Raw genomic sequence first — 27,609 nt, 5'->3', positions numbered from 1 at the left:
TCTTTAGGTTTCTGAAAGACTCTTCAACATTTTTTTTAGGTGTTTAAGTCTACCTTTGAATATTTCATCTCGCTCTCTCTCTCTCTCTCTCACTTTCTCTTTTTAAAACAAATGCCTCTTGTTTGTACTAATGTCTTTGTAAATGTTTTTCAGACCTTGCTGGTCTGACTCCGAGCAGGCGATTAAAGTGAGAACTGGGGCCAATTCGCTGTATTCCCAGCCCTGTCCATTTTAACTCCCAGGCTTTTGGGCATATTAAGGCAACCTGCTGCAGGCATGTCTGGGCCTCACTAATATCTAAATGTTGATATCCAATGATGTCATTTTTCACGCCAATATAATTTGAACTAGGGTTTGCAGCAATGATGTGCAGAGCTAAAGCTGCCAGGAAAAGCTGGTACAGGCAGGATTCAAGACCAGAAGAGAGCTAGGTAAATGATTGTTTCAAATTTGTTAGTGGTTTTTCTCTGGTGTCCGATGGTGGTGACCTCCTGCTTCAGATCCTGCACCTCCCTGCCAGTCTTGAGATCCACGAGCAACAGGAGCGAATGTGGCAAGACTTAAATGGATTTCATGATATTTAAATTGGACCTCAAGCTGGCTTTATCACAGGCACTTCCCTCCTGTCCAGCCCCTCTCTGCCACAATCATGATCCAAGTTAAAATTGTGGCTTGGGAGTTTGAAATCCTCAATACTGCATTGTTATAGAGAAATTTGTATCTGTATAATTAGATTCCATTGTAAAATGGCTGTGCTTTGTGGTATTTTTGTTGTTTCTCTCCTTAAAGTAATACCTACTATAGTTATAGTAATGCATTAAACTTTACACTAACCTGCAATATTGAATGCTGAAGTTGAATAAGATTATTAAAAAAAAACACTGTAGTATAAGACTGTGGAAGACTTTTTACACATTTGATTCTTATGCCTCTAGTAATTTCCGATTTCTGTTGTAATGTTCAAGTGTAATCTGTGCGCTGTACCAGAGGTCATTTATAATGCCCAAAGTAGGAAAACTAATTAAAAAGTACTTACTCTTCTGGCATAATTTCAAAAAGGAAGTTAATGAATCTCTAAAGCTATGAACGTAGAACCTTTGTCAGTCATTTTAAAAAAAATTATAGTACACATTCTGTTCGTAGTAGGAAAAACAGGTAGCCTTAAGTCCTGAGACGAACAGAAAACTGTATATGTGTTCTGCAAATAAAATATGATGGGATGGGATAATTAAGTAAATGATATTATAACCCACTAGAATATAAAATATTGTATTTTTTTATTTGGTAATATTGTTATACAATATAACCTGTTGAATAAGGGTAGGCAACAAAATTAACAATGATCAGTTGTAAAATAATGTTATGGCATTTATGTGATACCTTTCTCATTAGTTGTCTGTATTGGGAGAAGGAAAATAAAGGGAGTCTGTTAAAGGGAGGTGGAGGAGGAGAACAATGATAGGGAGGAAGAAGAAAGAAAGTGGATATAGTGGAGGAATGGGGAGGGGCTGGAGCAAGAAGCAGGGAAGGTTGACGAGAAGGCGGTGGAAAATAAGACGAGTGGTGGAGAGGCCTGAGGAAGGAGGAGGAAAAAAGAGAGAGTTGTAGGAGGGGAAGAACATGAAGAGCATGATGAGGGGTGCAAATGGGTGAATGATAAGAGGAGAGGGGTGGAGGAGGTAAGGCAGGAGAGAAGGCAGGAATGAGGGGAAGGAAGGAAGGTTGATGGATGTGTGTGGTGGGAAAATGAGGGGATAAGGCAAAAAAGTAGGAGGAGTAGAGAATAATGCTGCCGTACAGGGGAGGCAGAGGTACACTATAAAGTGCTGCCAAAATACTTAAAACTCATCATTATTATTATCAAGGACCTGAAAGCAGGTCCTTGGCTCTTAGTCGTCTTTCTATTTCTTTATATCCTGTGCCATTCTTTCATTGTCAATAACTTCCTTCAATTCTCAAGAATTTCAATTGATATTCTCTTCCTCTCTTTCCTTAATCTTCCCTCCATAACATCTCTTAGAAGTCCATTTCCTCTTAAGATGTGCCCTACTCAGTTTCTCTGCTTTTTCTTAATTATGATCAACAAATTTCTTTGTTTGTTTGCTCTCCTCAGCATTTCATCAATTGTTACTTTTTCTGTCCAGCTGATCCTTTTCATTTTCCTCCAAACTTACATTTCAAAACTATTTGGTAAATTGGTTCCTTCCTTCTGTAAGATCCAATTCCCACATCCATACAAAACAACACTCCAAATCAAGCTCTTTACAAGTCTCTCCTTGAGTTGTTCATTCAGTTCTCCAGTTAGCAATCGTCCCTTTTTACCACGTACCACCTTTTCCATAACAAAAACAGAAATACCTTGAAAAACTCAGCAGGTCTGGCAGCATCGGCGGAGAAGAGCAAGGTTGATGTTTCGAGTCCTCGTGACCCTTCAACAGAACTAAGTAAAAATAGGAAAGGGGTGCAATATAAGCTGGTTTGGGGGGGGGAGGTTTGTTGGGACAAGCAAGCAGTGATAGGAGGAGATAACCAAAAGATGTCACAGACAAAAGAACAAAGAAGTGTTGAAGGTGGTGATATATAAAAGAATGTGCTAATTAAGATTGGAGAGCAGGACAAGCAAGGTAGCTCTAGTGGGGGTGGGATGAAATAAAAGATGGGTGGAATACATTTAAAAATAATGGAAATAGGTGGGAAAAGAAAAATCTATATAAATTATTGGAAAAAACAAAAAGGAGGGGGAAGAAATGGAAAGGGGGTGGGGATGGAGGAGGGAGTTCAAGATCTAAAATTGTTGAACTCAATATTTAGTCTGGAAGACTGTAAAGTGCCTAGTCGGAAGATGAGGTACTGTTCCTCCAGTTTGCGTTGAGCTTCACTGGAACAATGCAGCAAGTCAAGGACAGACATGTGGGCAAGAGAGCAGGGTGGAGTGTTAAAATGGCAAGCGACAGGGAGGTCTGGGTAATGCTTGTGGACAGACCGAAGGTGTTCTGCAAAGCAGTCACCCAATCTGCGTTTGGTCTCTCCAAACCACATTGGGAGCAACGAATGCAGTAGACTAAGTTGAGGAAAGTGCAAGTGAAATACTACTTCACTTGAAAGGAGTGTTTGGGCCCTTGGATGATGAGGAGAGAGGAAGTAAAGGGGCAGATGTTGCATATTCTGCGTTGGCCTGGGGAGGTGCCGTAGGAGGGGGTTGAGGAATAAGAGGTGATGGAGGAGTGGACCAGGGTGTCAGCAGGGTAAATAAGCTGGTTTAAAGTTGGGGGGGGGTTGTTGGGACAAGAGAGCTGGATAGAGGGCCAGTGATGGGTGGAGATAACCAAAAGATGTCACAGACAAAAGGACAAAGAGGTGTTGAAGGTGGTGATATTATCTAAAGGAATGTGCTAATTAAGGGTAGAATGCAGGACAAGCAAGGTACAGATAGCACTATTTGGGGTGGGGTAGGGTGAAGGAATCGAAAAAGGCTAAAAGGTAGAGATAAAACAATGGATGGAAATACATTTAAAAATAATGGAAATAGATGGGATAAGAAAAATCTATATAATTTATTGGAAAAAACAAAAAGGAGGGGGAAAAATCAGAAAGGGGGTGGGGATGGAGGAGAGATTTCATGATCTAAAATTGTTGAACTCAATATTCAGTCTGGAAGACTAAAGTGCCGAGTTGGAAGATGAAGTGCTGTTCCTCCAGTTTGCGTTGAGCTTCACTGGAACAATGCAGCAAGCCAAGGACAGACATGTAGGCATGAGAGCAGGGTGGAGTGTTGAAATGGCAAGCAACAGGGAGGTGTGGGTAATGCTTGCGGACAGAACGAAGGTGTTCTGCAAAGCAGTCACCCAGTTTGTGTTTGGTCTCTCCAATGTAGAGGAAACCGCATTGGGAGCAACGAATGCAGTAGACTAAGTTGAGGGAAGTACAAGTGAAATGCTGCTTCACTCGAAATGATTGTTTGGGCCCTTGGACGGTGAGGAGAGGGGAAGTAAAGGGGCAGGTGTTGCATCTTCTGTGGTTGCATGAGAAGGTGCTGTGGGAGGGGGTTGAGGTGTAGAGGGTGATGGAGTAGTGGACCAGGGTGTCACGGAGGGAACGATCCCTACGGAATGCCATCGGGGGGGTGAAGGGAAGATGTGTTTGGTGGTGGCATCATGCTGGAGTTGGCGGAAATGCGGAGGCTGGTGGGGTGATAAGTGAGGACAAGGGGGACCCTATCATGTTTCTGGGAGGGAGGAGAAGGTGTGAGGGCAGATGCGCGGGCGATGGGCCGGACACGGTTGAGGGCCTTGTCAACCACCGTGGATGGAAAACCTCGGTTAAGGAAGAAGGAGGACATGTCAGAGGAACTGTTTTTGAAAGTGGCATCATCAGAACAGATGCGACAGAAGCGAAGGAACTGAAAGAATGGGATGGAGTCCTTACAGGAAGCGGGGTGTGAGGAGCTGTAGTCGAGGTAGCTGTGGGAGTCGGTAGGCTTGTAATGGATATTGGTGGACAGTCTTTCACCAGAAATTGAGACAGAGAGGTCAAGGAAGGGAAGGGAAGTGTCAGAGATGGACCAAGTAAAAATGATGGAGGGGTGGAAATTGGAAGCAAAATGAATAAAATTTTCCGACTCGGCACTTTATAGCCTTCCGGACTGAATATTGAGTTCAACAATTTTAGTTCATGAACTCTCTCCTCCATCCCCACCCCTTTTTGTTTTTTCCAATAACATATAGATTTTTCTTTTCCCATCTATTTACATTATTTTTAAATGTATTTCCACCGTTGTTTTATCTCTACCTTTTAGCCTTTTTCGATTCCTTCACCCACCCCACCCCCACTAGGGCTATCTGTACCTTGCTTGTCCTGCTTTCTACCCTTAATTAGCACATTCCTTTAGATAATATCACCACCTTCACCGCCTCTTTGTCATTTTGTCTCTGACATCTTTTGGTTATCTCCAACTATCACTGGCCCTCAATCCAGCTCTCTTGTCCCAACCCCCCCTTAAACCAGCTTATATTTCACCCCTTTTCTATTTCTGCTTAGTTCTGATGAAGAGTCATGCGGACTCGAAATGTTAACTGTGCTCCCTTCCACAGATGCTGCCAGACCTGCTGAATCTTATAATGTCATTTGCTTCTCTTTTTCCTCTTCCTCCCTGGAATCCAAACCGGTCATCTCCAGTGTAGCTCTGCACCTTCCCACACACTTTGTTGCGACACTCAACACAACCTTTGATGCATGGACAATCAGACTAATTGTACGAAAGTCAGAACATCAGCATGCCTTTGGCTCCTTTCTTAGGGTGATCATTATTGCCTGCACGAAGTCCTCTGGCTATTCTCCTGATAAACAAATATATTTGCACAGCATTAGTAACAGTTAATGTGTTTCATCTATTCCAGCTGTTTTTCTAGCAAAATTCTCATATATACAAGCTTGGTAGTAACAAAAGAATAGGAATGTGGAATGCATAAACAATGACCAGTAAAGGAAAGCTAGGGAACCTAAAGCAAAAAATGGAAACGGAGAAATTAAACATCCCAGGGTTATGTGAAGTATGGTGGATAGGAGAAGGCAATTTCATGAATGATGAAGTGAGGATTATATACTCAGGAGGAGAAGAAAAGAAGAAAGTAATGCCTGCCAAATGTGTGAGTGAAATGAAATGCTATTCAGGTAGAGTGATGCCATGTGAAACTGAAGGGGCAACCAGTGGACATAACCATCATTCAAGTGTATCTGCCCACAAGCGAACCTCCGGATGAGGAGGTTGATGAAATGTATAATAGAATTGAAAAACTAATTGAACAGGAGAGTGGAAAGGGTTATGTGATTGTTATGGGAGATTAGAACAGTTTTCTTGGCGAAGGAAGAGACGGCAAAGAAGTAGGATCATATGGTCTTAGAAAAATAAATGACCGAGGCCAAAAACTGTAGATTTTTGCAGAAGAACAGGACTCAAGATAGCAAATACATGGTTTAGGCATCATGCAAGAAGAAGATATACATGGAAAATGTTTGACCGTACAGGAATATTTCAACTGCACTATGTAATGGTAAGACAAAGTTGCAGGAGTAGTGTTAAGAACAGAAAAGCTCAGCCAGGATCCGACACATGTAGATCATAATCTTGTGCAAATGGAAACAGTATTTCGATTGAAGAAGATCCAAAGTGGAAAACGCAGAAAACAGTTGAACCTAGAGAGGCTGAAATAAAGCAAGAATTTGTAAATGAAGTAGCAAAGCGATAATGAGAAAAGATAAGGATATCACTAACATGAATGAGCGATGGAAACTGTTTCAAGAATCTGTCATGGAAGGAGGGGCAAACAATATATGGTATACGGTTTTTCAGAGAAAAAAGGATCAAGAAAGCATGGGTTATTACAGCACTGTTGCAATAGATGGAAGAAAGAAAATGAAAGAATATCAATACTGAAGAACACAAGCTGAAATAGAGACACTTAAATAAAGATTTAAGAGAAACAGAAAAGGCACGAGAACAATGGTTAAAAGAGCAGTGTGATATACTTGCATAATTGGATTGATTAGGAAGGGTAAACCTTATGTATGCAAAAGCAGATGAGATTAGTAGCACTCAACATAAAGGATTGAAAACAACAGCAATAGAGAGTAAGGAAGGTGGTTTATTAAGAAACCCTGATGAAATAAGAAAATGATGAAAGAAACATATTGAAGAAATATATTCAAAAAATAAATAACCTGGAATGATTGAGCTAGAAGAAGAGAGTGATGTTGACATCAATTTTATTGGACCAGAAATACCAGAGAGTGAGATAATAGCAATAAATGAGATAAAAACTGGAAAAGCGGTTGGAATAGATGAAGTACCTACAGGATTGATTAATTAAAACTAAACAGAGTTAAAATGTGACTGGTGCTTTTTTTTGTCTCTAAGTTGCCAGACTCTCTGTTCGAAATTCAGTATTTTGAAATCCAGAGCCAAAAGTTCTTCAACTAGCATAGTTGGAATGTTACTGGACTAACAGACCAGAGGCCTGAACTATTACTCCAGAGAAATGAGTTCAAATCCCAACACGGCTGCTGCCCACCGACAGGCTGGGCTCACCAGAGCTGGTGGTATATAGTTGAAAGGGAGTTATCCTGGGAATCTGCAACATTGACTCCGGACCTCATGAAGTCTCCTTTCATCATGTCAAACAAAGGCAAGAAAGCCTCCTGCTGATTATCACCTCCTGCCCTCCCTAAATTGATGCACCTGTACTCCTCTATGTTGAACCACATTGGGAAGAAGCACCATGAGTAGCAAGGGCACAAAACTGCAATGTCCATCGCCAGAGTGGTTCGATGGCACGATGATTGACTAAGCTGGCTGAGTCCTGAAGGACATAGCTGCCAGACTGGGCTTTCAGCACTGGGCTTCAAGCAGGTGATGAGAAAACCATCAAGTGGGAAAAACCTACTTAACTTCATGCTGTCCTCAACAATCTACCTGTTGCAGAGGCATCTGCCCATGACAGTGTTGAAGGGAATGATTAGTCCTTGTGAAGACAAAGTCCCGTATTGAAGGCTGGTCTGATTGTGGCCTCGACTCCACTTTCCTCTCTGTTCCTCCATAAGCTTGTTGATTAAAAATCTATCTAACTCAGTCTTGAATATATTCAATGACCCAGGCTCCATTGCTCTCTGGGGAAAAGAATTCCACAGACTAACAACCCTCTGAGAGAAAAACATTCCCCTTATTGCAGTCTAATTTTCAAACTGTGTCCCTTCATTCTTGACTCCCCCATGAGGGAAAGCATCCTGTCAGCATCCACCCTGTCAAGTCCCCTTAGATCTTATATGTTTCAAAAAGACCACCTCTTATTCTTCTAAACTCTAACAAATATAGGCCCAACCCGTTCAACCTTTTCTCATAAGCTAAGCCCTTCATCACAGGAATCAGTTGAGTCAACCTTCTCTGTACTGCTTCCAATGCAATTACATCCTTTCTTAAGTAAGGAGACCAAAGCTGTACACAGTACTTCACATGTGGTCTAACTGATGCTCTGCATTGCAGCTGCAACACTTCCGTACCTTTCTACTCGATTCCCCTAGCAATAAACACCAACATTCCATTTGGCTTTCTAATCACTTGCTACACCTGCATGCCAATTTTTTGTGATTCTTGTACCAGGACACCCATACTCTTTGCAGTCTTTCTCCATTCAAATAATAAAGTGCTTTCCTATTCTTCCTGCCAGAGTGGACAAGTTCATATTTTCCTACCTTATTCTACATCTGCCAAATTCTATAAATCCATTTGTTGACTCTTTATGTTGTCTTGACAACTCACTGTCCTCCTATGTTTGTGCCACGAGCAAATTTAGCTACCACACCTTTGATCCCTTCATTCAAGTCATTGAAGTGGATTGTAAATAGCTGAGGCTCCAGCACTGATCCCTGTGGCCAACCTGAATATGACCATTTATCCCTAATCTCTGCTTCCTGTTAGCTAACTAATCCTTTATCCATGCCAATATGTCACCCCCTGTACCAACAACTCTAATTTTATGTAGTAACCTTCAATGTGGTGCCTTATCAAATGCCTTTTGGAAATCACCTCTCTCTTTATCCACCTTGCTTGTTACTTCCTCAGAGGGCCATGGTAAATTAGTCAAGCATGATTTACTTTTCACAAAACCATGTTGTTTCTGCTTGATTGTATTATGATTTTCTAAATGTCCTGCTATTATCTCCTTAATAATGGATTCTAGCATTTTCCTTATGACAGATGTTAGGCAAACTAGCCTAATAGAAGTGAGTAGAGGTGTTACGTTAGTGTTTTTCAAATCCAGAATTTAGGGAATTTTGGAAGATCACAATCAATGGATCTACTATCTCTGCAGCCACTTCTTTTAGGACCCTAGGATGTAGGCCAGCAGGTCCAGGGGACTTGGTCAACCTTTAGTTTTAATGGTTTTCCCAGTACCTTTTCCTTAGTGAGTGTGATTGTTTTCAGTTCCTCTCTCCCGTTTAACTCGTGCTTTTCGATTATTCTTGGGGTTTTTTTGCGCCTTCTACAGTGAAGCTAGACACAAAATACCTGGTGTATCTTTCTCATAGAGTCTTATTTTCAGTGGAATATATCTTCGCTGAGAGTTATGAAAGACTTCTTTGAATGTCTGCCTCTGTTTCTCTACTACCTATTATCCTACTTTTTAACCTATTTTCCCAGTTCAGTTTAGCTAACTCTGTCCTCATACACATGTAATTGCCTTTATTTAAGTTTAAGACACGAGTCCTAGACCCACACTTCTCATCCTCAAACTGAGTGTGATTCTGTGATTGCACATTACTAGGACTAAAATAACCTGCTCCCTAGTTGGCACTAGAATGTACTGCTCTAAGAAATTGTCCCGAGTACACTCTATGAACTCATCTTGCAGGCTCCCTTTGCCAATCTGATTCATTCGATCCTTATGAAGATTAAAGTCACCCGTGATTATTGTAATACCTTTCTTATCCTGTCCTACAGTATAGCTACTATTAGGGGGCTATAAACTACTCCCACAAGTCACTTCGTACTTTTTCTATTTCTTATCTCTAACTAAACTGTTTCTACATTTTGATCTTCTGAACTATGGTCATCTCTTACTACAGTACTGTGCTAATGTCATCCTTAATTAACAGAGCAACCCCACCACATTTTCTTAGCTTTCTGTCCTTTTGAAATGTCAAATATCCTTGAACGTGTAAGTCTCAGCCTTGGTCACTTTGTAATCATGGCTGGGATTTTCTGGCCCTGCCCGCCACCGGGATCTCCTGGTCCCGTTGAAAGTCAATGGACATTTGGCTGACCTGCCGCATCCCCCACAGCAGGTCCGGCCACAGCGTTTTGGAAAATTTAGATCCACGTCTCTGAAATAGCTATCAGTTCATACAGATTTTCTTCTATTTGTGTTATCGTTTATTCCATTTTGTTGCAAATACTGTGCACATTCAGAAATAGAGCCTTTAATTCTTTTTTCCATTCTTGCAAACTCTGGCCTTATTTGCCGGTGTTCTATTAAGTTTGTACAGTCTGTCTCTTCCTGCCACACTCTGGTTATCATTACCCATGTTGCTATCCTGCCCTGTTGCCTTGCCCTTTCTCTTAATTTTACTACATCTCCCTTCAGGTGACGCCCTCACCCCTATATTTAGCTGAAAGCTTTTTCTATTGCCCTAGTTAAACAGCTGGCCAGAACCCTGGTACCAGCATGATTTAGGTGAAGACAATCCGAATGGTACAGCTCCCCTTTCTCCCAGTACTGATGCCAGTGCCCCATGAATTGAAACCCTTTTCCCCTACATCAATCTTTGAGCCACATGTTCAGCACTCTAATCTTACTTCTCCTACACCAATTTGCTTGTGGCCTCTGAACATTGCTGCAGGAGTTCCATAGTTAGTGTCCTAGGTCCAACCCTGCTTGGTTGCTTCATCAATTATCTTCCCTCCATAATGTGAGAAATGGGGATGATTGCTAATGTTTGCTGTGCTCAGTATGACTTGCAACTCCTCAGGTAGTGAAGTGGCGCATGCCCAGATGCAACAACAGTTTTACAACATTTAGCCTTGGGCTGATAAGTGGCAAATAACTTGCTTGCTACACATGTGGCAGGCAATGACCGTCAACAACAAGAGAGAATTTGACCACACCCCCTTGAAATTCAACAGCATTACCATTGCTGAATCCTCCACTGTCTACATCCTGGGGTTACCATTGACCTGAAACTTAACTGGGCCAGCCAAATAAATACTGTGTCTACAAGAGCAGATCAGAGGCTGGGGATTCTGCAGCGTGTAATTCACCTTCTGACAACCCAAAACCTGTCCACCATCTACAAGGTGCAGCATGATGGAATACTTTGCATTTGCCTGGATGAGTGCAGCTCCAGCAACTTTGAAGTAGCTCGACACCATCCTGGACATAGCATCCCATCCACCACCTTAAACATTCAATCTTTCCACCTCTGACGCACAGTGGCAGCAGTGTGTATCATTGCAAAATGCAATTTAGCAACTCGCGAAGGCTTCTTTGATAGCACCTTCCAAACCGATAACCTCTGTCATCTAGAAGAAAAAGGACAGCAGGCGCATGGGAATATCATCACCAGCAAATTCCCCTCCAAGTCACACAACACCGTCACGTGGAACTATATTGCTGTTGCTTCACTGTTGCTAGATCAGTATCCTGGACCTCCCTCTAACAGGACAGCACTGTGTATGTACCTATACCACCTGGATTGTAGCAGTTCAAGAAGGGGCTCATCATCATCTTCTCAATGGGCAATAAATGCTGTCCTTACTGACAATGCTCACACTCCATGGAATGGATGAAAAAAAAGTGAGAAAGCCAAAGCTATTGTTTTAGGTCTTCAGTACAACTCCACTCCCTCGCCATTGACTCCATCCCTCTCTGTGTCAATGATCTGAGGCCGAACCAGGCTGTTTGCAACCTTGGTGTCAAATCTGTGCTCGAGATGAGCTTTTCACTATATATCTGCACCATCACTGAGACTGCCTATTTCCACTCTGTAACATTGCATGATTCTATTTCTGTCTCAGCTAACCCGCTGCTGAAAGTCTCATCTGTGCACTTCCTGCCTCTGTAATTGACTATTCCAATCTACTTGTGACTGACCTCTTATCTTCTGCCCTCTACTGCTCTTATACTAACTCACACAGAATTCCATTCACCCTTCATCCCTCTGCTCACTGACCTACATTGGCTCATGGTTAAGCAAAACCTCGATTTTAAAATTCTCACTCTTTTTTTCCAGTCACTCCATGGCCTCGCCCTCCCTATCTCTGCAACTTTCTACAGCTCTCCCAGATATCTGTACTCTTCCATTTCTGGTTCCTTGCCTGATTTTAATCAGTCTACCATTTGCAGCCATGCTTTGAGCTGCCAAAGCACTAAACTCTGAAATTTCCTCACTTAACACCTCAAACTCTCTGATTCTCTTAGCTCCTTTAAGATGATTCTTAGAACCCAATCTCTTTGACCAAATTTTGGTAATCTTCCCTCATATCTCATTATATGGTTCAGTGTCCATTTTTGTTTGATAACCTTCCTGTGAATCGCCTTAAGATGTTTTACTACTTTGAAGCACCATATTAAGGCAACTGGTTGTTTTCATCTTGGATAGGAGAAGGAAAATTGCTGCAGAGCCATCAGTGTGGAAGTGTTGGTAGAGTCTTACTGATCTTTTTGTTAGGAATTGCTAGCATTTGTTCCTGGAAAATGTGATGACAGGCTGAATATGCTAAATGGTAGATTTAAAGAAAAGCACTAGCATATTAAAAGTATCCTTCATTTGTTAAGTGCTAAATTACTAAAGCAGTTATCAGCACAGATGTTACTTTCACTGAGATGTATACTCCTTTAGAACCCATATTATTTTAGTAGAGATGGTAGCTAGATTTGATATTCTACCATGGTTCCATGGAGAACCTTGTAGATACCACACAAAAGTGTTGAAACTAACCAAGGCTAGTTTTTTTTATCTTCATTCACTGCAAAAACATTCAAAATTCATTAAAAGATTTCACTCGCGTGAGTGTAATGTTATCAATACTTGGGCAGTGGAAAGAATTTTCAGTTGTCAAAAACCCTGAAGCTCCAACTTTTTATCTAAATTAATTCGATTGTGCCCTTGATTTTGTTTTAAGCAGGGATGTTTATTGTGCATCATTATTTAATCTCCAAAGAACCTCTTTAGTTGGTTAGTTTAAAACTTGCACTCATGTTTGTGTGCAACACTAAACAGGACAAACTCATAAACCCCTAAACGAGGGAGTGATCTGGCAACAGAATGACATCTGTTCAGTAGAAGGGGAAGTTAGGAGAAATTATAATTGAATACAAATTTAAACAGTTTTAGAAACATAAGTTAAAAGTAGACATAAGCAAACCAGTAATATGAGCGAAAAGAAAAATATGATCGATAATTTTATAAAAAGCCAAGAACTGGAAAGTAATTAGAAACATTGACTTCAGAAGATATGTCATTGGTTAGAGTAGCAAATCCAAAGTAAATGCAAGATGGTGTTGGCTATTTCAGAATCAGTTCAATGAGAATGCAGTAATTTACATTGGGGCCTGGAGAATGTTGTTTATTCATGGGTGATAGCCTCACTTCTGAGACTTGGATGTTATCAATCTCACAGAGGCAAGATAAAGTTGCTTTGTTTCTGAAAGATAATGAACTGAAGTGCAATACATCTACAGCACCAACTTTTCCAAGCTGGCATGAATTGACACTATTTCAGTATGAAGACTTTGACGATGTAGTTGGATGAAAACAGAAAATGTTTCATTACTTTTTCTAGGTATAAAGTGGAAATTGTTTATTTCATTTAAAATTTCCAATGATAGCATCTATCACGTTAATCAGAATACCTAACTAATAAATAAAGCATAGAATTAATGATGCTGAATGTTGGATAAGATGAAGTGGAAGTAGCCAGTGGGACTAATTTATTTTAAAGAAAGAGCAGATGACAGAAATTGAAATGTATTTCATTTTCAAACAGAGATGCCACCAAAAGAATGCATCTTCCATTTACTCTTACTAGAATAAAAATCTATTGTTTTATAGAGCTTGTTAACAGAAAAATTGTTGAGTTGGCATTTCCCTTACCTTCAGGAACTGACAACTGGTGTGGGACACACAGCCTTCAAGGACCCACATACCTCAATGAAAATACCAATGTCAAGGAAAATTGCATTTGCATTAGGCATTTAAATGGTGATCCCATTGTCATTTTACATTCACCACAGTGAAAATGGCTTTTGTTGTGAAAGGCCTGATAAGTACAAATTTGTGGGCCCCCAGGCCTCCAGACACAGGAGGTGGGGGGAGGGGAAAATCTAGCCTCAATATTTAGAAGTTTCACATCTTTTGGAAAAATTCTTACTGCTACAGTGAATAATTTTGTCCTTCCGATTATAACTTTCGTTATATTCCATCTCCCACCTGTTGTCCGCTCACTTAAACTGTCTATGCACGTTTTCAGCCTCTTTGCAGGCTCTTACTTATGAACATGTGAATTAGGAGAAGCAGTAGGCCACTCAGCCCCTTGAGTCCCCTCCGCCATTTGATAAGAGCATGGCTGATCTGATTGTAACTTCAACTCTGCATTCCTGCCTACCCCCGCTAACCTCGAACCCCCTTGTTAATCAAAAATCTATCTACCTCTGCCTTAAAAATATTCAAGGACTCTGCTTCCACCGCCTTTTGAGGAAGAGAGTTCCAAAGACTCTCTACCCTATGAGAGAAAAAAAACTCATCTGTCTTAAATGAGTGACCCCCTATTTTTAAACATTCACCCCTAGTTCTAGATTCTCCCAAAAGAGGAAACATCCTCTCCACATCCACCCTGGCAAGACCCCTCAGGATCTTAAAGGTTTCAATTAAGTCACCTCTTACTCTTCTAAATTCCAGTGGATACAAGGCTAACCTGTCCAGCTCTTTCCTCTTAAGACAACCCGCCCATCCCTGGTATTAGTCTAGTAAATCTTCTCTGAACTGCTTCCAATGCATTTACATCTTTCTTTAAATAAGGATACCCAGTACAGTACACAATACTCCAGATGTGGTCTCACCAGTGCCCTATACAACTGAAACATAATCTCCTTACTTTTGTAAACAATTCCCCTCACAATAAATGATAACTTTCTATTAGCTTTCCTAATTACTTGCTGTGCCTGCATATTAGCCTTTTGTGATTTATGCACTAGGACACCCAAATCCCTTTGAATCTCAGAGCTCTGAAATCTCTCACCATTTAGATAATAAGCTTCTTTTTTATTCTTCCTGCCAAAATGAACAATTTCACATTTGTCCAAATTACACTCCCTATGCCAAATCTTTGCCCAGTCACTTAACCCATCTATGCCACTTTGTAACCACCTTATGTCCTCTTCAAAATTTAATTTTCTACCTATCATGTGTCATCAGCAAATTTATCAAACATCCCTTCATCCAAGTAATTTATATAAATTGTAAAAAGTTGAGGCCCTAGCACTGATCTCTGAGGCACATCACTCATCACATCCTGCCAACCAGAAAGATAAAATATAAAATGAAAATTAAAGCACATGGGATTGGGGGTAGTGTATTGAGATGGATAGAAAACTGGTTGGCAGACAGGAAGAAAAGAGCAGGAATAAACGGGTCTTTTTTCGAATGGCAAGCAGCGACTAGTGGGGTTCCGCAGGGATCGGTGCTGGGACACCAGCTATTCACAATATATAATGATTTAGATGAGGGAACTAAATGTAATATCTCCAAATTTGCAGATGACACAAAGCTGGGTGGGAGGGTGAGCTGTGAGGAGGATGCAGAGATGCTTCAGTGTGATTTGGACAAGCTGAGTGAGTGGGTAAATGCATGGCAGATCCAGTATAATGTGGATAAATGTGAGGTTACCCACTTTGATAGCAAAAACAGGGAGGCAGATTATCTGAATTGCTATAAATGGAGAGAGGGGGAATGCACAACAAGACCTGGGTGTCTTCGTACACCAGTCGCTGAAGGTAAGCATGCAGGTGCAGCAGGTGGTAAAGAAGGCAAATGGTATGTTGGCCTTCATAGCGAGAGGATCCAAGTACAGGAGCAGGGATGCCTTGCTGCAATCATACAGGGCCTTAGTGAGACCACACCTGGAATATTGTTTATAGTTTTTGTCTCCTTATCTGAGGATGGATGTTCTTGCTATAGAGGGAGTGCAGCAAAGGTTTACCAGACTGATTCCTGGTGTGGCGGGACTGACGTATGAGGAGAGATTGAGTCGGTTAGGATTATATTCGCTGGAGTTCAGAAGAATGAGGGGGGATCTCATAGGGGGCACAGACTGAGGATATAGGGTAGACCGTTTAGGACTGAGATGAGGAGAAATTTCTTCATCCAGAGAGTGGTGAGCCTGTGGAATTCGCTACCACAGAAAGTAGTTGAGGCCAAAATATTGTATGTTTTCAAGAAGGAGTTACATATCGCACTTAGGGCAAGAGTGATCAAAGGATATGGGGATAAACCGGGAGCAGGCTATTGAGTTGGATGATCAGCCATGATCATAATGAATGGCGGAGCAGGCTCGAAGAGCCAAGTGGCCTGCTCCTGCTCCTATTTTCTATGTTTCCATGTTTCTATACCCATTTATGCCAACTCTCTGCTTCCTGTTAGCTAGCCAATCTTCTATCCATGCCAATATGTTACCCTTCCGGCACTGTGAGCTTTTATTTTCCACAATAACCTTTGATGTGACACTTTTATCAAATCACAGAATCACAGTGCAGAAGGGGCCCTTTGCCCCATCGAGTCTGCACCGACACATGAGAAACACCTGACCGACATACCTAATCCCATTTACCAGCACTTGGCCCATAGCCTTGAATGTTATGACGTGCCAAGTGCTCATCTAGGTACTTTTTAAAGGATGTGAGGCAACCCGCCTCCACTACCCTCCCAGGCAGTGCATTCCACTCTCTGGGTAAAAAAGTTTTTCTTCCCATCCCCCCCTAAACCTCCTGCCCCTCGCCTTGAACTTATGCCCCCTTGTGACTGACCCTTCAACTAAGGGGAACAGCTGCTCCCTATCCACCCTGTCCATGCCCCTCTTGTACACCTTGATCAGGCCGCCCCTCAGTGTTCTCTGCTCCAACGAAAACCACCCAAGCCTATCCAACCTCTCTTCATAATTTAAATGTTTCATCCCAGGCAACATCCTGGTGAACCTGCTCTGCACCCCCTCCAGTGCAATCACATCCTTCCTATAATGTGGTGACCAGAACTGCACACCGTACTCCAGCTGTGGCCTCACTAAGGTTCTATAGAACTCCAACATGATCTCCCTACTTTTATAATCTATGCCTCGATTGATAAAGGCAAGTGTCCCATATGCCTTTTTCGCCACCCCACTAACATGCCCCTCCGCATTTAGAGATCTGTGGACACACACGCCAAGGTCCCTTTGTTCCTCAGAACTTCCTAGTGTCATGCTGTTCATTGAATACTTTCTTGTCAAATTCCTTCCAAAGTGTGTCACCTCACACTTTTCAGGGTTAAATGCCATCTGCCACATATCTGTCCATTTGACCATCCCATCTATATCTTCCTGTAGCCCAAGACACTCAACCTCACTGTTAACCAGCCAATCTTTGTGTCATCCGCAAACTTATTAATCCTACCCCCCACGTAGTCACCTATGTCATTTATATAAATGACAAATAATAATGCCCCCCTGGAAATCTTATCACATCTAAATCAAGTAATAATGGCTTCTGGAAATCTAAGCACAATACATCCATTGGTTCCCCTTTATCCACAGCCCATGTTACTTCCTCAAAGAACTCCCACAAGTTGGTCAAACATGATTTCCCTTTCACAAAACCATGTTGTCTCTGCTTGATTGCCTTGAATTTTTCTAAGTGCTCTGCTATAACATCTTTAATAATAACTTCAAACAATTTCCCTATGACAGACGTTAGGCTAACTAGGCCTGTTGTTCCCTGCTTTCCGTTCCCCCCCCCCCCCCCCCCGCCTTTTGAACAAAGGAGTTACATTTGCTATTTTCCAATCTAATGAAGCCTTCCCTGAATCTAGGGAATTTTGGAAAATTAAAACCAATGCATCAACTATCTCACTAGCCACTTCTTTCAAGACCTTAGGGTGAAGTCCATCCAGACCTGGGGATTTGTCAGCCCGCAGTCCCAATATTTTGCTCAATACCACCTCGCTGGTGATTAAAATTTCCCCGAGTTCTCCCCCTCCCTTCCATTTCTGGATTCACAGCTACTTCTGGGACGTTACTTGTGTCCCCTACAGTGGAGATAGAAGCAAAATACCTATTTATTTCATCTGCCGTCTCCCTACTTTCCATTATCAGTTCCCAGACGCGCACTCTATAGGACCAATGCGCACTTTATTATCTCTTATTTAAATATCTATAGAAACTCTTGCCAACCATCTTTATGTTACTAGCTAGCTTTCTCTTGTACACTAATTTTCCCCTCCTTATTAATCTTTTTGTCATTTTTTGCTGTAACTTATATTATTTCCAATCTTCTGACCTGCCAGCCATCTTTGCATAATTATATGCTTTTTCTTTAAGTTTGAAACTGTCTTTAATGTTTTCAGTTAACCACCGATGGTGGGTTATCCCCTTGGAATTTTTCATTCTCATTGGAATGTATACATTTTGTGTATTCTGAAATATCCCTTTAAATGTCTGCTACTGAACCTCTATTGACCTATCTCTTAACTTCATTTGTCAGTTCACTTTAACTAGCTCTGCTTTCATGCTCTCATAATTGCACTTATTTAAGTTTAAAATACTAGTCTTGGATGCACTCGTTTCTCCCTCAAAATGAATGTGAAATTCAATCATATTGTGATCGCTGCTCCTGTGGGTGCCTTCATATGAGGTTATTAATTAATCCTATCTCGTTGCTCACTACCAGACCTAGTATAGACTGCTCTCTGGATGGCTGCAGAACGTGCTGTTCCAAGAAACTATCCCAAAAATATTCTATGAACTCCTCATCTACGCTACCTTTGCCCATCTAATTTTTCCAGTCTATGTATAGATGACAATGCCCCATGATTATTGCTGTACCTTCCTGACAAGCTCTTCTTTTATACTCTGTCCTACTATGCAGTTACAATTAGGGGGCCTATACACCACTCCCACACGTGACTTCTTGCCTTTACCATTTCTCATCTCAACCCAAATCGCTTCTACATCCTGGTTTCCTGAACTTAGATCATCCCTCTCTGATGGGTTAATACCATCATCAATTAACAGAGCCACCCCTCCACCTTTTCCTAACTTCCTGTCCTTTCTAAATGTCACATCCCCTTCAATATTCAGGTCCCAATCTATGTCATCCTGTTGTCATGTCTCTGTAATGGCTATCAGATTGTACTTACTTATTTCTCTTTGCGCTGTCAGTTCATCTGTTCTGTTTCGAATGCTACATGCATTTAGATACAGATACTTTTTTATTTTAGTAGTGTCTAGCCTTATCTGTTGATTTTATTGCAGAAAATAAAGGCTCATGGTGTAGGGAGTAACATTGGCATGGTTAGAAGATAGGCTAGCTAACAGGAAGCAGAGAGCTGGCAAAAATGGGTATCTTTCTGGTTGGCAGGATGTGACGAGTGGTGTGCCACAGGGATCAGTGCCGGGGCCTCAACTTTTTACAATTTATATAAATGACTTGGACGAAGGGACATAAGGGAAGGTTGATAAATTTGCTGATGACACAAAGATTGGTAGGAAAGTTAAATTGTCAAGAGGATGTAAGGAGGCTGCAAAGTGATATAGATAGGTTAAGTGAGTGGGCAAAGATCTGGCAAAGGGAGTATAATGTGGGCAAATGTGAAATTGTTCATTTTGGCAGGAAGAATTAAAAAAAAACTTATTTTCTAAATAGAGAGATTGCAGAACTCTGAGATTCAGAGGAATCTAGGTGCCCTAGTGCATGAAGTACAAAAAGTTAGTATGCAAGTAATTAGGAAAGCTAATAGAAAGTTATCATTTATTGTGAGGGGAATTGATTACAAAAGTAAGGAGGTTATGTATCAGTTGTACAGGGCATTGGTGAGACCACATCTGGAGTATTGTGTACTGTACTGGGTATCCTTATTTAAAGACAGATGTAAATGCTTTAGAAGCAGCTCAGAGAAGGTTTACTAGACTAATACCAGGGATGGGCAGGTTGTCTTATGAGAAAGAGCTGGACAGGTTAGCCTTGTATCCACTGGAATTTAGAAGAGTAAGACGTGACTTAATTGAAACCTTAAAGATCGTGAGGGGTCTTGCCAGGGTGGATGGGGAGAGGATCTTGTTGGAGAATCTAGAATTAGGGGTTACTGTTGAAAAATAAGGGACTACTCACTGAAGATGTAGATGAGGAGAAAATTTTTCTCTCAGTGGGTTGAAAGTCTTTGGAACTCTCTTCCTCAAAAGGCGGTGGAAGCAGAGTCTTTGAATAATTTTAAGGCAGAGCTAGATAGATTCTTGATTAACAAGGGGATGAAAGGTTATCGGGGTAGACAGGAATGAGGATTGAGGTTACATTCAGATCAGCCATGATCTTATTGAATGGTGGAGCAGGCTCGAGGGGCCAAGTGGCCTACTCCTGCTCCTAATTCATATTTTCGTATGTTTGTATGATTTACTCTTAGATTTGTCTGTTTGTATTATTTACTCTTAGATTTACTCTTAGATCTTTGTCCTTTCCTGTCACGGTCTGTTTATTATTTCCCATATTAATACCTTTTTCTCTTGCCTTGATTGGCTTGTAACTAGCATAATCATCTTTCTTTGTGCTAGTTATGATTCTAACCAGTGAACAGCTTTCCCTTGATTCCCACTGACTGCAGTTTTGAAAGGAATCCATGGTGCCCAACTCCTATCAAATGTTGCTTTGGAGTCAAGAGTAACACTCTTGCTTCAGTTCTGAATTCAGCTCTTTTGTCCATGTTTGGACCAAGGCTATGGAGATATTGAGCTGAATGGTCCTCGTGGAAATGTAGAAACACACATAGGAACATACATGGGACTTAGAAGCAAGAATTGGCCATTCAGCCCTTTGAACCTGGTCCACCATTCCATAAGATCATGGCTGATCTGGTTATGGTCTCAGTTCCACTTTCCTGTCCTTACCGCATAACCCTTGAACCCCTTGTCTAGCAAAAATCTATCTAACTCAACCTTGAAAAAATTTAGAGACTTCATTACCTAGGGAAGAGATTTCCACACTCTAATGACCCTCTGAGAGTTGAGAATTATCTGCACCTCTGTCTTAAAAAGGAGACCTCTTGTTCTTAAGCATCATGCCTGAGTTCTAGCTTCCCCCACAAGAGGAAACATTCTCCCGGTATCCACCCTATCCAGTCCCCCCAGGACCTTATATGTTTCAATAAGATCACGTCTCACTCTTCTGGGTATAGGTCTAACCTGTTCAACCTCTCTTCATAAGATAAGCCCTTCATCCTGGGAATGAGTCAAGTGAACCTTCTCTGAACTGCTTCTCAAGCAATTATGCCTTTTTTTCAAATAAGGAGACCAAAACTGTACACGGTCTCACCAAGGCCCTGTACAGCTGCAGTAAAACTTCCCTACTTTTATATTCCTCCTGCAGTAAATGCCAACATTCCATTCGTCTTCCTAATCACTTGGATCCAAAACTGAACATAGGTGAGAAAGTTATTTCCTTTGCTGATGATCGAGAAAGCCATTGGTAATTTTTTTTTAGGCCAACATTTATTGCCCATCCCTAATTACCAGAGGGCATTTTTTAAGAACCAACCACATTGCTGTGGGTCTGGAGTCACAGCAGATTTCCTTCCCTAAAGGACATTAGTGAACCAGATGGGTTTTTAACAGCAATTGTTTTGTGGCCATCATCAGATTTTTATTAAATTCAAATTTCACCATCTGCTGTGGTAGGATTTGAACCCAGGTCCCCAGTGTATTAATGGTCCAGTGACAATACCATTACACCACCACCTCCTCATAGATTTGTGGGTGGGACATACTTTGGCAATTTTATACTTTGTCAGGTTGTCACGTGTTGAGTGTTGTAAGTCTACTGGAGCAACTTGTCAAGAGGTGTGACAAGTTCTGAAACACTGAACTTCTACAACCAGTATGTTGTTGACCCATAGCCTTTGCTGTATTCAATCTCTTTTTTGGTACCACATAGAGTGAACCAAATTAACTGAAAACTGGTTCTCTAATGGTAGAACCTCAGGAGAAGGCCGAGTTACATTATCAACTCAGTACATTTAGCTGAAGATGGTTGCGAAAGCTTCAGCCTTCCCTATTGCAATGGAGTGCTGGCTCCACCATCATTGAGATGGGAATTTGCCTGGAACTTTCTCCTGCTGTTCGTTGTTTAATTGTTTAATTCTGCAGGACTGCAGAACTTTGGCCTAATCTGTTGGTTGTGGAGTTACTTTGCTTTGTCTTTTGGATCCTGCTTTCCCTGTTTAATATGCTTGTTGCTCTGTGTTAAAGCTTTACCTGGTTGGAATCTTAGTTTCAGCTATACCTGGTGCTACTCCTGGCATGCGCTTTACCACTTATCATTAAACGATTGTTAGTTGCATGGCTGGATGATAATGGTAGAGTGAGGGCTATACCAGGCCATAAGGTTACGGATTGTGGTAGAATACAATTCTGCTGTTGCTGATGGCTCACAGAGCCTCTCGGATGCCCAGTTTTGAGCTGCTGGATTTGTTCTTAATCCATGCCATTGAGCAAAATGGTAGTGGCACACAACACGATGGAGGCTCTGGTCTGTGTGAAGACACGACTTTGTCGCCCTCAGGACTGTACAATGATCACTGCCATCAGTACTACCACGGACAGATGCAACTCCGACATGTAGTTTGGTGAGGATGTGGTTAAGTAGGTTTTTCTGTCTGGCCACCTGCTGTAAACCCAGTCTGGCCACTATGTTCTTTTGGGCTCGGTCAGTGGTTGTACTACTGAGCCACGCTTAATGTTGGCATTGAAGTCCCTGACAGAGAGTACAGTCTGTGCCTTTGCTATCCTCAGTGCTTCTTTCAACTCGTGCTTAGGAGTACTGATTCATAAGTTGAAGGAGGCAGTAGCAGGTAATCAGCAGGGGATTCTTGCTTGTCTTTCAGCAAATGCCATGAGATTTAATGTCATATGGAGTCAAAGTTGAGGGCTCCCAGGACCACCACTTACCAACTGAATACCACTGTACAGCGATCTTTGATGGAGCTGTTCTACCACAGGGATGATGATAGAGGAGTCTGAGATGTTGGCTGATTGTCATACTCACACAATTGTATTGAGGTCAGGCTGGTGCTTGATTGCTCAGGGAAGCTCTCCACCTTTAGCACATGTCTGCAGGTGCTAATGACAAGAACTTGGCAGGGTCAGCTGGGCTGGGTGTGCCTTTGCCATATCCATATCTGATTTTTAAGTTGAAGCCGAGGCGTACGAGAAGTTTTACTCCTATTCTTATCCTTCTTTGTAGTGATTTATATGATGTAGTTTGTATAAGGGTGCCAGGTTTCATTTGCTAAAGAACATTTAGGTTTTTATGACAATTCAATGGCTTCATTGTCACCGTTATTTATGCTTCAAATTCATAAACGGCCATAGTGGGATTCGGACTCTCAACTCTGGATTGTTAGTCCAGGTCTCCGAATTATCGTGCAATAATATAATAGTTTTCATAATTTCATGAGCTTTCAAGGTCTTTGTACTTAACTATAAAGGTATGTCATTATATGATGAATTGTAAGCAGGTAGCTGAAATAAATCAAGAACAAGAAGATCTTAGAGTTACAGAGGAAAAATAAGTCATGGAAAATGAAATGTAAATTTTATTATTTTGGTTTTGCTTTCTCTAAGTGGAGTAGTTTTTCATTTTTGCAATAAGGTTATGAGTTCAAGGACCCCTTTGAGGACTTGAGCACAAAATGTAGGTTGATACAAAAACAAAAATTGCTGGAAAAACTCAGCAGGTCTTACAGCATCTGTGGAGAGGAAGACAGAGTTAACGTTTCGAGTCCGTATGACTCTTCATCAGAACGAAGGAGAAATAGAAATGTGGTGAAATATAAGCTGTTTAAGGGGGGTTGGACAAGTGAAGCTGGATAGGGGGCCAGCGATAGGTGGAGGCAAAGGAGAGATTGCTAAAAGGTCAAAGGGGTGTTGATGGTAGTGATATTAGCTAAAGGATGTGCTAATGGTGACATTAAGGGCAGAAAGCAGGATGAGCAAGTGACAGATAGCCCTAGTGGGGGTGTGGTGGGGGGAGGGGACCGAAATAGGCTAAAAAGTGGAGATAAAACAATGGATGAAAATACATTTTGAAAATAATAATAGAAAAAGGTGGGAAAAGGAAAATATGTATATAAAAATATATTTAATAATAATTAGAAAAAAGGGGTGAGGATGGAGGAGAGAGTTCATGATCTGAAGTTGTTGAACTCAATTTTAAGTCCGGAAGGCTGTAAGGGCCTAATCGGAAGATGAGGTGCTGTTCTTCCAGTTTGTGTTGAGCTTCACTGGAACATTGCAGCAGGCCAAGGACAAACATGTGGGCATGAGAGCAGAGTGTTGTGTTGAAATGGCAAGTGACAGGAAGGTCTGGGTCATGCTTGTGGACAGACCAAAGGTGTTCCGTAAAGCGGTCACCCAGCCTGCGTTTGGTTTCTCCGATATAGAGGAGACCGCATTGGGAGCAGCAAATGCAGTAGACTAACTTGAGGGAAGTGCAAGTGAAGTGCTGCTTCACTTGAAAGGATTGTTTGGGCCCTTGGACAGTGAGGAGGGGGGACCTAAAGGGGCAGGTGTTGCACCTTCTGCGGTTGCATGGGAAGGTGCTGTGGGAGGGGGTTGAGGTGTAGGGGGTAATGGAGGAGTGGACCACGGTGTCCCGGAGGGATCGGTCCCTACAGATTGCCAATAGTGGGGGGTGAAGGGAAGATGTGTTTGGTGGTGGCATCATGCTGGAGTTGGCAGAAATGGCGGAGGATGATCCTTTGAATGCGGAGGCTGGTGGGGTGATAAGTGAGGATAAGGGGGACCCTATCATGGTTTTGGGAGGGAGAGGAAGGAGTGAGGGCGGATGCACGGGAGATGGGTCGGACACGGTTGAAGGCCCTGAAGACACTGTGGTTGGAAAATCTTGGTTAAAGAAGAAGGAAGACATGTCAGAAGAACCGTTTTGGAAAGTGGCATCATCAGATCAGATGTGCCGGAGGTGAAGGAACTGAGAGAATGGGATGGAGTCCTTACAGGAAGCAGGGTGTTAGGAGCTGTAGTTGAGATAGCTGTGAGAGTCAGTGGGCTTGTAATGGATTTTGGTGGATAGTCTATCATCAGAAATTGAGACAGAGAGATTAAGGAAGGGAAGGGAAGTGTCAATGATGGACATGAAAGTGATGGAGGGGTGAAAATTGGAAGCAAAATTAATAAATTTTTCCAGGTCCAGACGAGAGCATGAAGCGGCATCAAAGCAGTCATTGATGTACTGGAGAAAGAGTTGTGGGAGCGGGCCTGAGGAAGACTGGAACAAAGAATGTTCCACATACCTCATAAAGAGACAGGCATAACTGGGGCCCATGCAGTTACCCATAGCCACACCTTTTATTTGGAGGAAGTGAGACGAGTTTAAGGAGAAATTGTTCAGTGAGAGAACAAGTTCAGCCAGACGGAGGAGAGTGGTGGTGGATGGTGATTGTTCGGGCTTCTGTTCAAGGAAGAAGCGGAGAGCCCTCAGACCATCCTAGTGGGGTATGGAGGTGCAGAGGGATTGGACGTCCATGGTGAAGAGGAGGCAGTTGGGGCCAAGGAACTGGAAATTGTTGATATGATGTAGGGCATCAGAAGAATCGAGGATGTAGGTGGGATGAGACTGGACATAGGAGAGAGAATGGAGAATGTAGGTTGATACTTCAGTTATGATACTGAAAGAATGCTACAGTGTCCGAGGTGCTGTCCTTTTGCACAACATTATGCTGAGTCCCCTGTTCAGGTAGGTATCCATGTCTCAACCATCACCTCTCCCAAAGCAGAATGACGGGTTGTCCATCTCAATGCTTCATGTGGGATTTTAATTTGCATAAATTGGATGCCGTGTGTGCATATAGCAATTGAGTGCTCTTCAGAAAACAATTAAGGGGCTGAGAAATGCTGTTTCCTGAGGATGTAAAAGGTGCCAAATAAATGAAAGTTCCTTCAACATTTATTAGTATCTGAGCTACACATCAATAGAGTCTATACCTGACATGAAAAATTTGATTTGTCAAATAATTTGAATTTGTCAATGTAAAGAACATGGGAATTTAGGAATTTACTCTTAAAATCACTTATCAGATAAGCTAAACTAAGTAACTTTGAATCAAATGTGCAAGGAAACTGCATTTATTCTTAAAACATTTTCTTTTAGGTTCTGATCTTCAGGTGTGCACATCAAAGGATCCAACATGCTGCACAAGAAAAATGGAGGAGCGATACCAAGCTGCAGCTCGTCAAGACATTCAAAATTTACTTCAAACATCCAGCTCAACACTGAAATTTTTAATTTCACGCAATGCAGCTGCTTTTCAAGGTAACCTGTGATCTGACCAAATTAAGCCCCATAAGTTTTTTTTTGTTTCTTTTAACATCGAGTAGCACAACGGTATATCCAGGCAGACATAGCTAATCCAGAAGGATAAATCTCAATCTGCTGATTTCTGGAAGTACAGAGAAATGTTGAGAAATAATCAGAGACATATTTCCTACAGAAAATTCAGGCTTCAGAAATCCTGGCTCAATTAACAAGGGAGAACTTTGCGTTTATACGTTTGTGGACAAGGAAAAGTGGTGTATTAAGCTTCACTTGGGTATTTTATGCAGACTTTCTGCAGTGATGAAGAATGTTGAAGTCTAATTTGCCACAAGTAGGTCTGGTTTAATTCTAGCAAGGCTTGTGCTACTCCATCAGTTATGATTGTTTAGAAGCTTAATAGTTGAGTCAGATCTCTTCAGTGTTGAGGGTGAGCTCTGGCTTGGAGAACAGAAGGATATCAAAATTAGTTCTCGATTTGACGCAAAGTCACACAGTCGGGTGGTGATGTTTCTCTTTGGCCAGCTGAACAGGGCCGCAGTACAGTGCCATTCTGATAATGGAATTTGTAGAATATTGAAGTTGTCCTGGTGACAGTTTCCTAACCATTTTAAAATATCAATGGCCTGAATTTTGTGGTAGGAATGATGGTGAAACTGTCAGCATTCACCAGCACTGTGCTTCTCTACAGGATGCTCTGTTGAGGTCTCTGCAGATTGCAATCAGATAAAAATCATTGAACTGCCAAGAACTTGCCCTTTTACAGTCTCGTTGTAAAATCTCTTGAAAGATTATGCCTTGTTGAAAGAGGCATAACTGGGTTTTTAATGGTGTACCAGGTTTATAATTACTGCAGGAAAAATCTCTCTGGCCTGAAAAGCTGCATTTATGCATGTGAAATATCAAATATCTTCATTATAAAAAAGACACATTTTTAATTCGTTGGATGCTTTCTTAGGCATTAATGGTGAGCACCATTGCTTCGCTGCTGACTACAAAATCCAATGAGGTGCTTTTGACTTACTTCTGCTTAGGCAAAGTTCGCGGAAGTACTATGGATTGTGATTGGAGGTGCCAGTGCCCCTCTGAGCTCTGTGATCCCACAGCCATGATGGCAATAGCCTGAGCCTGCATGGCAGCCAGCATGGATCTCATAACTTGTGTCTGAGCTTCCATTGCAGCACTGAGACGTTTGGTAGGTTCTGCCAATGCTGTGGCGGAAGCTAAGACAATGTCCACAAAGCTCTGCGTCACAGCTGGGTCTGCAGGTGCTGTCATGCAGTTGGGCACCACTTCCGCAATGGAAAGGATTAGCTCAGAGCCCTGAGCAATGGCCTCTGTCATATTGAAGCCAGATTCCTCCATGCTGTTCGATAGTGACAGAGGCTGTCTGGAAGGCCTGCTAATGCATTAAGCATTTAATTGTGTATTGCCACTAATGTTCTGTATGCCACTCCATTAACATTCTCATCTGAGTCTGCTGTGACAGAACTAGTCT

At 41.8% G+C, this 27,609-nt stretch overlaps 1 protein-coding gene across 3 annotated transcripts in view; it reads left to right on the top strand.

The window, feature by feature from the left end:
- The window catches only part of LOC121283840 (glypican-5-like), a 1,341,390-nt gene that overhangs the window by 7,955 nt on the left and 1,305,826 nt on the right, over positions 1-27,609 (top strand). For 2 of the 3 annotated variants that reach the window (XM_041198622.1, XM_041198621.1), the window contains exon 2: positions 25,950-26,111. The exons of the other annotated variant lie outside the window; for it this stretch is intronic. In XM_041198622.1, coding sequence (XP_041054556.1) covers positions 25,950-26,111 — 162 coding nt within the window. The remainder of the gene's footprint in view (positions 1-25,949; positions 26,112-27,609) is intronic. 3 annotated transcript variants of the gene reach the window in all.

Source organism: Carcharodon carcharias, chromosome 11 (assembly GCF_017639515.1).
Source record: "Carcharodon carcharias isolate sCarCar2 chromosome 11, sCarCar2.pri, whole genome shotgun sequence".
NCBI classification, from domain to species: domain Eukaryota; kingdom Metazoa; phylum Chordata; class Chondrichthyes; order Lamniformes; family Lamnidae; genus Carcharodon; species Carcharodon carcharias.
Note: the sequence above shows the minus strand (reverse complement) of the source record. Positions and strands in the feature narration are given on the sequence as shown.